General features: G+C 35.8%; 1 protein-coding gene across 1 annotated transcript in view; it reads right to left on the reverse strand.

Moving 5' to 3' along the window:
- The window catches only part of LOC117101631 (neurogenic locus notch homolog protein 1-like), a 34,555-nt gene that overhangs the window by 3,668 nt on the left and 16,124 nt on the right, over nt 1-14,763 (reverse strand). The window contains exons 17-30 of the mRNA XM_033241635.1: nt 14,477-14,590; nt 14,089-14,208; nt 13,790-13,906; nt 13,421-13,525; nt 12,881-12,988; nt 12,451-12,561; nt 11,277-11,381; nt 6,458-6,568; nt 5,089-5,220; nt 3,366-3,476; nt 2,419-2,535; nt 1,982-2,095; nt 1,651-1,767; nt 1,025-1,234 (exon numbers count right to left, since the gene is read on the reverse strand). Of these exons, the coding sequence (XP_033097526.1) occupies nt 1,025-1,234; nt 1,651-1,767; nt 1,982-2,095; nt 2,419-2,535; nt 3,366-3,476; nt 5,089-5,220; nt 6,458-6,568; nt 11,277-11,381; nt 12,451-12,561; nt 12,881-12,988; nt 13,421-13,525; nt 13,790-13,906; nt 14,089-14,208; nt 14,477-14,590 (1,692 nt within the window). The remainder of the gene's footprint in view (nt 1-1,024; nt 1,235-1,650; nt 1,768-1,981; nt 2,096-2,418; nt 2,536-3,365; nt 3,477-5,088; nt 5,221-6,457; nt 6,569-11,276; nt 11,382-12,450; nt 12,562-12,880; nt 12,989-13,420; nt 13,526-13,789; nt 13,907-14,088; nt 14,209-14,476; nt 14,591-14,763) is intronic.

A 14,763-nucleotide genomic window follows, 5' to 3' on the forward strand; every position in this document is an offset into this window, starting at 1 on the left:
CAGAAGAGGAATCTGACAAAGGAAGAACAAACAACAACCTACATCCCTGAGGCGGATGCAGGGGTTGCAATCGCGCCCCCTAAATTGTATTAAGAAAGATAATTGTTGTACTGATTGATATGAATTACTGGTAAGATTTTTAAGGTATGATGAATTACTGGTAAGATTTTTAAGGTATGAGAGTGCAATTTCCGGGCACCTAGAGGTTAATATTCTCAAAATTTTAGGAACTAATCCCCGATTCTCACGCACCCACTACCGTCAAATCCTGCATCCGCCCAAGCATCCCTACAAAAAAATAATGGTATCTCAAAAATTAATAATTTTTCTGTCTCAATTTTTGTTTGAGCAACCTTGATGCTCCCAACATTATGGCATAACAACAATTTGTTCCACTTCACTATTTCTGAACGTCAGGTTTAGTTTTAGGACAAAATCATTTGCTAAATTGAATTAGGTCTATTTTGGAGGAAAACAACAGAACCTGTTATCATGGCAACACGATAATTCTTTTTGAAAATATCTCATTTTTTCCATATTCATCCAAAGTATAATCAGTTACCAAATATGAAGAAAATCATTTTTTTCATCTTTGCTTTAGGCCTCGACAATATGGACAAAGAAATTTGTCGATATTTACAGACAAGTGCTCATAAGTTTGCTCGAATAAAATATTTGTTGACGTTGGTAAAGCTCGTCCAAAAGTTGGTAGTAAGTGTATTATTAAAGGCTCTAGAAATATTGAAAAAAGATCGATTTCTGGCGATATGTATGTTTTTATGAGATGTTAAAGCCGTGCAGACGTTGCGTCGGCTGACTAAACCATCTCCGCTCTGTTCTGTATGAGAGTTTGACGATACGACGCCGCCTGCTGATTATTGGTTAAATCTGAACGGATCGTGGTCCACTCACCGTCACGTCACGTTCTTTATAGAAATGAATTGTGTGCCCGGCATCGGCATTGAAATACATTGAATAACCGAAGGAGGTTTAAAATGATGATACAAGTAATTAAAGAACTTACTATTTAAACATTCGCCACTGTATGCTACGGTGATAGTGATTTGCTGAAAGCAGCTTTGGTAATCAAGAAAACAACTGTTGGTATAAGTGACGCCGTTACTTCCACAAACCTGTGCTATTCCATTAGACGTACACGACATCGGGCATGCGCAAGCACCACTCATGCATACTGCTCCAAAAGTACAAGTAACACCAGAACAACTTCCAGAAACTAAAGCAAAGAATATTTATAAAATGTTATTAATACGAGTGTACAACAAAGGACAAATAAAAATCATTGGAACCAGCCGTTATGCAGCTCTGGATATTACAATGATAAATGACAATGACACAGTAGAGTATCTACAGGGGTAGGTGGGGACATCGCCACTCCCCCTCCCCACCAAAAAATCCCATTCCACAAGCAATAAAATACGCTCAAAGATTTAAAAATCTCCTCATGTCACCTTGCTTTACCAGCAAGCTTCCATCCATTATCAAGTCCTCAACATCAACCCTCATTTCTACACTCAACTACGCCACTGACTTGACAAAGCTTTTAATGTTGATGACAGGGATTTTGTAACGAAATCATTTACATTCACATTGCATCTTGAGGTTATGATTAAACTCATTTGAACAACTTACTATCTTCACAGTTGTACCCAGTATTCATATTTGGGCAATCGCAGAAATAATAGGTTCCTGAAGGCACACATACGCCACCAGCTTGACATGGATTGTTAGAGCAGTAGGCATTCGATGCTAAAAAGTACAACCACACGCATATTTAATTTTACACAATGAATAGGCCTAAAGTTTATAATACATTATATTATGTGTTTACTATACTATATTTTATTATAGAATTTTGTAAAATTAGGCTTATTACATTGAATTCCCACCCCACCCTCATCTTCTTAAACTCCTACACTTTTGAAGTCCTTGGGAAATCAATTTTTTTTTACAGTTTATTTACCTTGTTCACAATTGGTTCCTGTATATGAAGATGCGCATGTGCATGAATATGTTGATCCGGAAATAGAACATTCACCTCCATTTTGGCAAGGATTTGGGTCACAAAGACCTCCAGCTGTTTAGAAAATGTTTTAATAAAATCATCACTTTTTAACAACAAAGGTAAAAAGCCACATTAATTCATAGTACAATATAAAAATGTTATCAGTGAATTCCATTTTACGTTATTAGCCTAAATAGAGTCCTAACAAAATATACTATAATTATAGTACATTTTCATAATGTTTAGAATTAATTTATTATATACTGTACACATGATGATGCTTTAGGCAACTTGACCTTTGACATGGTAATGCGCAGTTGAGATACGAAAGGGCCTAATATATATCATATAAAATAATACGGCTACTTATTCAACACCGAATATATTTTACTCACTGTTCCCTTCACATGTTGGACCAGAAAATCCCGGGGCACATGAACATATATACCAGGTACCTGAAGGTGTGCATACTCCACCGTTCATACATGGAGCATTGTTGCATTCACCAGCTCCTATAAAACGAATTAGTAATGTTACATAACAAACGATAAATCGATAATCAATCGATCGATTGATGATTATACCAATTGTTAAACAATCTGTAAAAGAAAACGAAACACTACTAAGTTATAATTATGCTAATCATTTAAGTTTAAATATCTTATCATTGGATTAGAATGGATTTATTCGTGTCGACACCAAGACTTATTTCCAGTTGGGGTCTTTCATGTGAAGTGGGTGGTACAACGGGAAACAATTTTTTTTCCGAAGAAAGTAGCAATCTTTATGGTGCACATGGGCCATATTGTACGCAAGACCAAAAGCCTCTTCCGAAAAACGGTGTTCTTTTTAATACATTTCAGTCCTTCAGCTGAAAAATAGGGATCGAGACTCGACGGTTCAGCGCGCAAACACACTAGTGGCTACCACCAGTTTACTCAACTACGCTACTGTCATAATATTATTTAAACATTAATCTTACTAGGCGTAAGTTGATTTTTTTTTTTTTTTTTTTTTGCAATTTTAAATTAGGCCTATGAGAAGCGGCTGGCGCAACCAACGGGTGTGGCTCGGACTCCCAACCTTGAGGTCGAGGGTTCGAAACCCTCGCTGTGCAAGTCGCTTTTTGTCCATAGGAAAGACACTTTATCTACGTTTGTCTCTCTCCACCCAAGTGTACAAATGGGTATCAGCATATGCTGGGAAGGTAAAAAAGACTGCAGTGCAGGAGGAGTGGCGAACCCCGCCCCCACCCCTTACAGCCTTGCACAGTCTAATATAATATTAAACTACTTAAAAAAAGTATACAACATGAATGATGTATATCATCGTCTGAACGTACCGGTTTCACATAGACTACCAGAGTATCCTGGGGGGCATGCGCATACGGGTTGCCCTGCTGTATTCACGCTGCAAATTCCTCCATTTTGACAGTAGGTTGATGTACAAATAGCTAAAACAAAATAATGCAGTGAAGCATTATTGTCATAATATGTCTATAAAATATCTTTGTGCCATATATGGCATGATATCATTTTGTGGATTTTCATGTAAAAATCTTGAAATGATGATTATCATATGATGGCATATATTTGGCCTTTATATAACATGGGCAATGACACTTTAACATAACTGTATTCTTTTTAAGCAGTTTTGTGATAATAGAATTAAAAAAATATTTTATTGTCAAGATTTTCTGTATTACATATTATAATATATAAAGCTATATTTTTTTTTCATGGCTACATAAATGGGTATCGGCGTATGCTGGGAAGGTAAAACAGACTGCAGTGCGGGGGGAGTGGCGAATCCTCCACAGCCCAAACGCTAAGGAAAGAGAGACGGGCACTTCGGCCTGTGAGCCCAGAGCTTCCGGTTTCGACCTTTACCTACCTTTACCTATGAGAAGAATATAAATAAAAACTTCTTGAATTATATTATTAGGTCCTTCTGGTATTAAATCACCCTCTATATAAAGGTAAAGGTAAAGGTAGGAGAATAACCCATAACTTGCAGCGTCATTGTGCTGAATTGCGTATGGGCGTGGTCCGTGAGTAACTAGCAGCCGTAAAGAGGCGCTTCTTGGTAGATACATGTTCACATCATTCCACAACGACAGGGGCTGAAATGAACCCACAACATCGGGGTAACCCCCTACTCTTCCGAAAGATGCAATGGGTTCTTTAAAGTGCGCACGAGCCAGATGTATACACTGGACCTCCATTTTAAGTACTTATCCGAGAAGACTTGGTTCTACCAACCGAACCATGGGCGAGGAGCGGCTGGAACCAGCGCCGATGTTAAAGGCTGTAGCTAGCGGCGCCCCTGCCTTACCGCTCGACCACTCGACTCGCTAATATCACGAGTATAACCGGCTAAGATCAGACAGGCGTCTTAAGCTGGCACTCACTGCGTCGTACGACGGTCGTACGACCGTCGGCCGACGAATCCAAATCCGCTGTCCGTGAGCACTAGACGACACGACGCCGTCTGATTATTGTCAGTAGTGAGCTTTCGATTCACGACGGTGGGCAATATGTACGGAGATCTACCTGACCGTCATGAACGCCTCCCGTCCTGTTGTGAAAACACGTTTCGATCATTCTACTCGCTGCACGACGGAGGCTCGTACACAAACGCGCTCAAGTTAACGTCGAATGAAAACTTTCTTGCAAACTTTTTCTTAGCCTAGCCTGGTGCGCGATCTAAGGAACTGAGAATGACGAGTTTAACAGTTATTTTAGGTAAGGAGAGGATACTTGCACAGAAAGCTGAAAGGCCTAGGCCTAGGTTTCGTCTGTCATGCATCACACACAACTTAAATATTTCCTGGTTCCCGGTGCATCGCTTCCCGTCATATTTTAGACCGAACGTTAAATCGAGAGAAGATCGTTCTGGATTTGAGCGAGACGGAGGGTACTGAACTTACACGCAGATAAATTTTTGTACCATTTTACCGTCCTCTCATCCTGCCTACCGTCATGGATCGAAAGCTCACTAATGGCAGTCTGAACGGACCGTCATTAAAAATGATCCGTTGCGCGCGCGTCGTAAAGTAAACCTACTTGTTGGTGTTTCACAACGATCTCCTTCGTATCCAGAGTCACAGAAACAGGATGGTAACAAGGTAGATGCAGACGTGTAGCAGGTTCCTCCATTAAGACATGTTATAGTCATACATGATTCAGCTGGTAAAACTGAAGAAAGGAAGACAAGAACATCATGAATGATGATGATGGATGATTAATTTTCTTAATTCGAAGTCAGACATTTATAAAATGTACAAAAAAAATAGCAATGGTATCTAATATAAAGAACAGTTTATATTCGAATTCATTGCATACAATCGGATATTTATGCATATAAAAATATTACTTAAGTACTTATTTACAAAAGTTATATTCGCAAAACATTACCAAAAAAAGATAAACAGAGACGTCAGAAACAAACAGCAAATTAGTCTCATTGCAAACATGACGTTGGTGGCGACAAATTTGTACTCTACAGGCAGAAATGTCTAAATATGATGATGATGACATCACATCATCGCAGCATAATATATAGAGTACTACAGTGTTACATCATGATACCACGTGATACTACTCCGTTGTTACCGTTGCAAAAAGAGTTCAACCGGACGCCATTTTCTTCACTGACAAACCATATAACTAATATAATGCGATATTTTCTGTTTTTAGTACCGGTACATTTTGATGGTAAAATATTAGATGTTAAAATGCCTATTCCAGAAAGCCTATGAAGTCATTCAGGCGTAAGGAACGGTAACCAACGTCTGTTGACAGCAGAGAGCGCCACCTGGCGTCGTGACGACACGACTGTGGTATTCTATAGGCACATTATGACGATGAATACAACTGTTTTTTGTCAAAGAAACAGCGCTTTAGAGTTGCAAATCTGATTAGTTTTAACAATCATATTTTAGATGGTTCCCTCCATAATTTCTTTCATTATCAGTTAATAATCGGGAAAAAATGTCTGCATGAATATTGTAAATAGATAAATATAAAATGATAAAATGAATGGTCTGATGTAATGATACAATTGATATGCAACTTTTAAATATTCTCCACATCCAAGAGTAAGTGAATCGCACCAATTACAGGATGAATGGTATCTTTGTCATCCTAAGTCGTGATAACACGAAGGTAAGGTCAAGGTCACAGGATTTGACCCTACCGTGGAATTGGAAGGTGAGCATCTTAACAATCAAGCTACATCTTCTCTCATCTAACATATAAAATTATAATCAATTGCGATTCAGCTAACAATGAATCCTACATACCGGTACTCAGCGTCCATGGCTGTCTAGTGTTTTATAATGTATTAGTACACGAGCTTCAAATATAATATTAAACCATGATTTAACTATGTAAATATACAATATGAATGATGTATATCATCGTCTGAACGTACCTATTTCACACAGACTACCACCGTATCCTGAGGGGCATGCGCATACGGGTTGCCCTGCTGTATTTACGCTGCAAGTTCCTCCATTTTGGCAGTAGGTTGATGTACAAACAGCTAAGAAGTTACAAAATAACGCAGTAAAGCATTATTGCCATAATATATCTATGAATATCTCAGTTGTACCATATATGGCATGATGTCATAGTTGTGAATCTTCATGTAAAAATCTTCAAATGATGATTATTATATGATGCCGTTATATTTGGCCTTTATATATAACATGGGCAAGGTCACTTCAACATAATTGTATTCTTTTACGAAGTTTTGTGATAATAACATTTAAAAAATATTTTATTGTAAAGATTTACTGTAGTACATATTATAATATATAAGTTGTACTTTTTTTATGGTGACATTGTTGTATAGTCAACTTACATGTTGGTACACTACAGTCAGAACCAGAGAAACCGGTGTTACAATAACAAAACGAATCTCCAAGGCTCGTTACTAAACATACACCGTCATTGCAATTGACGTTTGTGCAAGGTGATGATAAACCTAAATTGATGAATAAAGTATTAGTAGTTGGAAAAGTTATTTATAATTATTATTATCATTAAAACTATTATTATAATGAATAGGACTGTCGCTGACGTGCTGATGAACCAAAAGTCATGAATAAGGTATTAGTGAGATTTCATTATTATTAATAATATTAATATATTTATTATGATTATTATTATTACTGCGGGACCATAGTAGTCTTTGGCCTCCCACTATTTTCTATCAATCGTATGTTGTGCATTAGTAACACGTTATTTTTTATTTTATTTATGTTTGTTTATTCATTTATCTGCGCCTTTATTTGTATATACAGGTATCTATTTATACACGTGGTTAAAGTAAGGGATTAAAAACTCGACCTCGAGGTTGGGAAACCGTTTCAACTGTGCCAAACCGCGTCCACTATTTTTAAAACATTTGTACAATATTTAAAATCAAGCCATTGTCATAACTTACTCGTTTCACATAAACTGCCACTGTATCCAGATGGGCATGCGCATTCGAGTTGTCCCGCTGAGTTAACGCTGCAAGTTCCTCCATTTTGACAGTAGGTTGATGTACAGACGGCTAAAAATGTTAAATCATTCTTAGTTAAAATAGATGGCGTAAGGCGACGAATTATTGGAACCTCATATAACCCTATAAATAGTATCATGCATAGGCCTATATGTGCTGTGCTGTGTCAATAATTTATGCCGTGCTATGGCGTTATTTAATTCGAATATTAAACCTAAAATAATTCTTGTTACTTGATTGGTGGATTCAATATCACGTGACGTTCGATACACAATACTATTGAAATATAGTCAGGCTTTATTCGTCAACTTACATGTTGATACACTACAGTCAGAACCAGAGAAACCAGTGTTGCAATTACAAAACGAACCTCCAAGGTTCGTTACTAAACATACACCGTTATTGCAATTGACGTTTGTGCAAGGTGATGTACCTAAATTGATGATTAAAGTATTAGTAGTTGGAAAAGTTATATATAGTTATTATCATTATAACTATTATTATAATGAGTAGGCCTATCGCTGACGTGCTGATAAACCAAAGGTGATGAATAAGGAATTAGTAATATTTTATTATTATTATTAATATTAATATATTTATAATGATTATTACTGCGAGACCATAATAGTCTTTGGCCTCCCACAATTTTCTATTTCTATTAATTGTGTGCTAGTTTGCTTCAGTAACACGTTATTTTTTATTTTATTTATTTTTGTTTATTCGTTTATTTACATAGCGCCTTTATTTGCATATAGAAAGCGCTTCTTACCCTGGTCATTCGGTCCACATAACTTTGTTATTATATTGTAATAAGTAAAGGAGCAGTCAGCCCTACCAGGTATCTATTTATACACGTGGTTACAGCAAGTGATTAAAAACCCGACCTCGAGGTTGGGAAACCGTTTTAACTGCGCCAAACCGCTTTCACTATTTTTAAAACATTTTTACAATATGAAAAAAAACAAAAAAACAAGCCATTGTCATAACTTACTCATTTCACATAAACTGCCACTGTATCCAGATGAGCATGCGCATTCGAGTTGTCCCAATGAGTTAACGCTGCAAGTTCCTCCATTTTGACAGTAGGTTGATGTACAGACGGCTAAAAAAAAGTTTAATTATTCTTAGTTAAAATAAATGGCGTAAGGCAACGAATTATTGGAACCTCATATAACCCTATAAATAGTATCATGCATAGGCCTATATGTGCTGTGCTGTGTCAATAATTTATGCCGTGCTATGGCGTTATTTAATTCGAATATTAAACCTAAAACAATTCTTGTTACTTGATTGGTGGATTCAATATCACGTGACGTTCTATACACAATACTATTGAAATATAGTCAGGTTTTATTCGTCAACTTACATGTTGATACACTACAGTCAGAACCAGAGAAACCAGTGTTGCAATTACAAAACGAACCTCCAAGGTTCGTTACTAAACATACACCGTTATTGCAATTGACGTTTGTGCAAGGTGATGATGTACCTAAATTGATGATTAAAGTATTAGTAGTTGGAAAAGTTATATATAGTTATTATCATTATAACTATTATTTTAATGAGTAAGCCTATCGCTGACGTGCTGATGAACCAAAGGTGATGAATAAGGAATTAGTAATATTTTATTGTTATTATTATTAATATTAATATATTTATTATTATTATTACTGCGAGACCATAATAGTCTTTGGCCTCCCACTATTTTCTATTAATTGTGTGTTAGTTGTGCTTCAGTAACACATTATTTTTCATTTTATTTATTTTTGTTTATTCGTTTATTTACATAGCGCCTTTATTTGCATATAGAAAGCGCTTCTTACCCTGATCATTTGGGTCCATGACTTTGTTATTATATTGTAATAAGTACAGGAGCATTCAGCCCTACCAGGTATTTATTTATTGTACCAGGTATTTATTTATTGTAATAAGTACAGGAGCATTCAGCCCTACCAGGTATCTATACACGTGGTTACAGCAAGGAATTTAAAACCCGATCTCGAGGATGGGAAACCGTTTCAACTGCGCCAAACCGCGTCCACTATTTTTAAAACATGTTTACAATATTTAAAAAAATCAAGCCATTGTCATAACTTACTCATTTCACATAAACTGCCACTGTATCCAGATGGGCATGCGCATTCGAGTTGTCCCGCTGAGTTAAAGCTGCAAGTTCCTCCATTTTGACAGTAGGTTGATGTACAGACGGCTAAAAAAAAGTTTAATTATTCTTAGTTAAAATAAATGGCGTAAGGCAACGAATTATTGGAACCTCATATAACCCTATAAATAGTATCATGCATAGGCCTGTATGTGCTGTGCTGTGTCAATAATTTATGCCGTGCTATGGCGTTATTTAATTCGAATATTAAACCTAAAATAATTCTTGTTACTTGATTGGTGGATTTAATATCACGTGACGTTCGATACACAATACTATTGAAATATAGTCAAGTTTTATTCGTCAACTTACATGTTGGTACACTGCAGTCTGAACCAGAGAAACCGGTGTTACAATTACAAAACGAACCTCCAAGGTTCGTTACTAAACATACACCGTTATTGCAATTGACGTTTGTGCAAGGTGATGATGTACCTAAATTGATGAATAAAGTATTAGTAGTTGGAAAAGTTATATATAGTTATTATCATTATAACTATTATTATAATGAGTAGGCCTATCGCTGACGTGCTGATAAACCAAAGGTGATGAATAAGGTATTTTACATTTATATTTTATTATTATTAATATTAATATATTTATTATTATTATTATTATTATTATTATTATTATTATTATTATTATTATTATTATTATTATTATTATTATTATTATTACTACTGCGGGACTATAATGTCTTTGGCCTCCCACTATTTTCTATCAATCATGTATTAGTTGTGCTTCAGTAACACGTTATTTTTTACTTTATTTTTGTTTATTCGTTTATTTACATAGCGCCTTTATTTGCATATAGAAAGCGCATCTTTCCCTGGTCATTGTGTCCATGACTTGTTATTATATTGTAATAAGTACAGGAGCATTCAGTCGCACCAGGTATCTATACACCTGGTTACAGCAAGGAATTTAAATCCCGACCTCGACCGTTTCAACTGTGCCAAACCGCGTCCACTATTTTTAAAAACATTTTTACAATTTGAAAAAAAACAAGCCATTGTCATAACTTACTCATTTCACATAAACTGCCACTGTATCCAGATGGGCATGCGCATTCGAGTTGTCCCGCTGAGTTAACGCTGCAAGTTCCTCCATTTTGGCAGTAGGTTGATGTACAGACGGCTAAAAAAATTAAATTATTCTCAGTTAAAATAGATGGGGTAACGTGACGAATATGAATGTTATATCAAAATCATTGAAAGATTATCAAGAAAATTAATAAAGATATACACTTCTTTATGAGTAAACTACATTATGAGTTCTTTGAATATATACCTATATGGCATAATGATGACGTATGAGTAGTTTGAAAGAGTAATCAGATGTCTTAATTTAATTTAAATGGATTTTTTTTCTACAACGGCAGTATATCGATAACTTCACAATTTGTCCGAATTTAATGGTTTTTCCTCATTTGTTGTGTTGTTGCTGAAAGTCTTTCATAAACAAAGGATAAATTTATGATCACAAATCCCCCCCCCCAAAAAAAATCATATTATAGTTCTTAACCCCAGGTCTTCATTATATAGATCATATAATATTTTATAATTATCATTATGTACTTACATATTTCGCACGATGAGCCCGTGTAGCCAAGTGGGCAGTTACATACAGGGATTCCATTATCAAGAGAACATGTACCACTGTTGCAGCTGAAATTGCTACATGCAGCTGAAAATTACATTTTTGTTAAAGTTTAACATGTTTTCTACATTATTATTATTAATATTTTTTGCATTGTCATTTCATATTACCAATGACCATGTCGAAAGCTTTGAATGCATTGTCAAATTTTATGTAACAAATGTCTTTTATTTGCCTATATACGGGCATGGTGATGTCAATCACTCCCATATATGGGTATGATGATATCATATCGCACCCATAATATAGACAAAAATCACATAAAACCGTAAGCCTGGTTGCAATATAAATCACACACGATATCGCCGACTCCTTTGACGACGCTGATTGGTCAAGCTCAGCTTTCATACAATAGCGTGCACCCTACCGGCGACACCCATACCTAGTTCAACTTTGCCGATTGCGTTGCAGAGGAATCATGGTGCATTGCTAGTTGCCCCGAAGCAATCGAGAAGGCACCCCGATTCGTCTGCAACGCAATCGGAAAAGTTGAACCAGGTTCAACATTCCCGACAACTATCGGCGACTGTCGCCAATTTGGTGAGAGATTGTATGGAAACCAAACTTCAGCTGAATCAGGGAGCGTTTCCTGATTGCGTCGGGACTGCGCAGTGCAAACATTGCAGTGAAACGCTGTAAATATTTAAGTAAACCTGGCTTCATAATGTAGACATAAATGTATATCACACAGTTTAAAGGTATACCATCTTTGGTCAAATAGGAAAACCTCAAAAATAACAAATTAAAACACCGAAGCGTTCACTACACTTCCAATGGCACACAAACCGCGTAAGTTCAATTTTTGATAATTTGATACACATTCACTACGAAAATTAATCAACGGCCAATTACCAATTTATTATCTTATTTTATATAGACAACCAATAATATCTATGCGATGTTAATTGGTGAAAACAATACCAATTTTAATTGTCAATAAAAGATATTGACTTACTTAAATATACAAAAAAGTAGGCAATTAAAATTATTAGGCCCTATATAATATTTTCTTACATATTTTAGCTCAACACATACAAGTCTGTTATGTTACTGTTACGTAATTATATCATGTGATACGAAAAGTAAAGTAGATTACATGATAGGCAGTTATCATTGGCTGAGTATCCAGCCGGACAGATACAGACGGCTTCTCCTTGGTTGGTGAGAGTACAAGTGCCACCATTACAGTTTACATCAGCGCATGAGCCTATGGAGTAAAAATTCAAAACGTAGTTATTCCTACAACAAATATAAACTCTTTCGTACTTTATTATACACCAATTTTAGTAACTGCGATTTCAATAACTCTCGTTGGTAGCAGCAAATTAATAACTTAAGTCTGACTCTCTCAGGTGCCCGATGGGTCTTGTACTTGTCCGCCAGGATCACATTACCCCCACTGGCGCCGTCAGTGCATTAACTGATTGATATTATAATTCGTGGTGAAACAAACACGATGAAGTACGGTATATCATGAGTTACAACCTGTTTTGTAAGTACATTGTTGTTTTCATGATTCAACTTACTTGTTTCGCAATTCTGTCCACTATATCCGGCTGGGCAATCGCATACTGGAAGGCCGTTGATATCCGATGTACATGAGCCACCGTTGCAGTTGTAACCAGCGCAAATGTCTAGACAAATTAAAAATATATCGCAAATTCTTCTTATTCAGCAACAAATACGCTCACTAATTCGCTCACTAATTAGAGTGAACTAATGTGATCCATAATTTTCAGCTTTACAATCACAATCACAATCATCATCGTCGTCGTTATCATCATCAGTATCACAATTAATATTTATTTATTATTATTATTATTTTATTATTATTATTATTATTATTATTTTCATTATTATTAGTTATTATTGTTGTTTTATTATTATCTTTAGCTTAGCTTTACAATCACAATCACAATCATCATCGTCGTCGTTATCATCATCAGTATCACAATTAATATTTATTTATTTATTATTATTATTATTATTATTATTATTATTATTATTATTATTATTATTATTATTATATATTTGACTATTACTGGGTATTAGATCTCTATACGTACTGGTTTCACATCTGGTACCAATGAATCCAGGGGGGCATGTGCAGTATGCTATGCTGCCTTCGACTGCGCATGTTCCTAAGTTACAGTTGATAAGGTCACAGACGTCTGCAAAAATGGTAACATATAAGAGTGAAAAAACAAACAGTATCTTTACCTAAGCTTCTATTAACCAGGTGAATATTAATTAGTTAAAGATAGTGATGAATTAAGTATTGTTCCAACAATCAGGACCAAGCTTAATGAAAGAATGTTCTACAGATGATTTTTATACACGGTGAACATTGAGTTTGGTTGCATCTTGTTTGGACCTAGACCTAAGTCTCATTGCTCTAGGACCCAATGAACAAATATATAATTGAGAAGTCTTACATCCTTCGCAGTTGTTTCCGAAGTAGCCGTTGGGACATCTGCAAAAGGGGTTGCCGAACATATTGAGTGAGCAATTGCCAGTATTGCAATTAACACTAGCACAAGCGTCTGGGATAGCTACAAAAAAGATAAACGTATGAAATTTTAAGTAAGTAAAATCATCGATTGCTATTTGTGAATCCGAATTAATTTCACTTTTACTTTGGGTGAATAGTTTCATCTAGTTTGCAATGAGTACCGTTATAGAGAAATATTTTTTTATTTTGAAAAGTTCTCTATTAAGGAAATTATGTGCTTACATTCGTCACATGTTGCGCCTGTGTAACCACTTTGGCACAAGCACATGCCGTTTCCATTGCTGTCGACACGACATTCGCCACCATTGTTACATGTAACATTAGCACATGGATCAGCATTATCTGAAAATTAGCAGTTAATACGAAACATAAATTTTGTACATAAAAATAATCATAAAAGATGTGATATCTGCTAACTCACCGGCGCTTATAAAATGTTTAACGAGAGTAAACTTAAACATACAACGTATGACTTGGTTGCTTATGTACTTATAGTCTTCGACATAGATTTATACATAGTTGAAACTACGAGAGGGCTTATTACACAACTCGTTCTCTAAAGCAAGTGCACCTTCCACACATAAGCAGACAGTTAGAATGTAGCACTTACAATCATCGCATGTTTCTCCTGAGTAGCCAAATTGACAGTAACACCTGGCATCTCCATTACTATCTTGTTGGCATTGGCCACCATTGTTACACGTGATATTTGCACATCGGTCAGCTAAAAAGTTTTAAAGACTCATTTAAATACAATAAAGCAAATAAAAAATAGAAAACAAAAAGTGAAGACTGGTTTCCATAAAAATCACTACACGCTATCGTCGACTCCTTTGGCGTCGCTGAATGGTCAATTGAATCAGGGAGCCTTCCCGACGACTACGCAGTGCAAGAATA

Source organism: Anneissia japonica, unplaced genomic scaffold (assembly GCF_011630105.1).
Source record: "Anneissia japonica isolate Jap-2015-1 unplaced genomic scaffold, ASM1163010v1 scaffold1696_len571195_cov180, whole genome shotgun sequence".
Lineage (NCBI taxonomy): Eukaryota > Metazoa > Echinodermata > Crinoidea > Comatulida > Comatulidae > Anneissia > Anneissia japonica.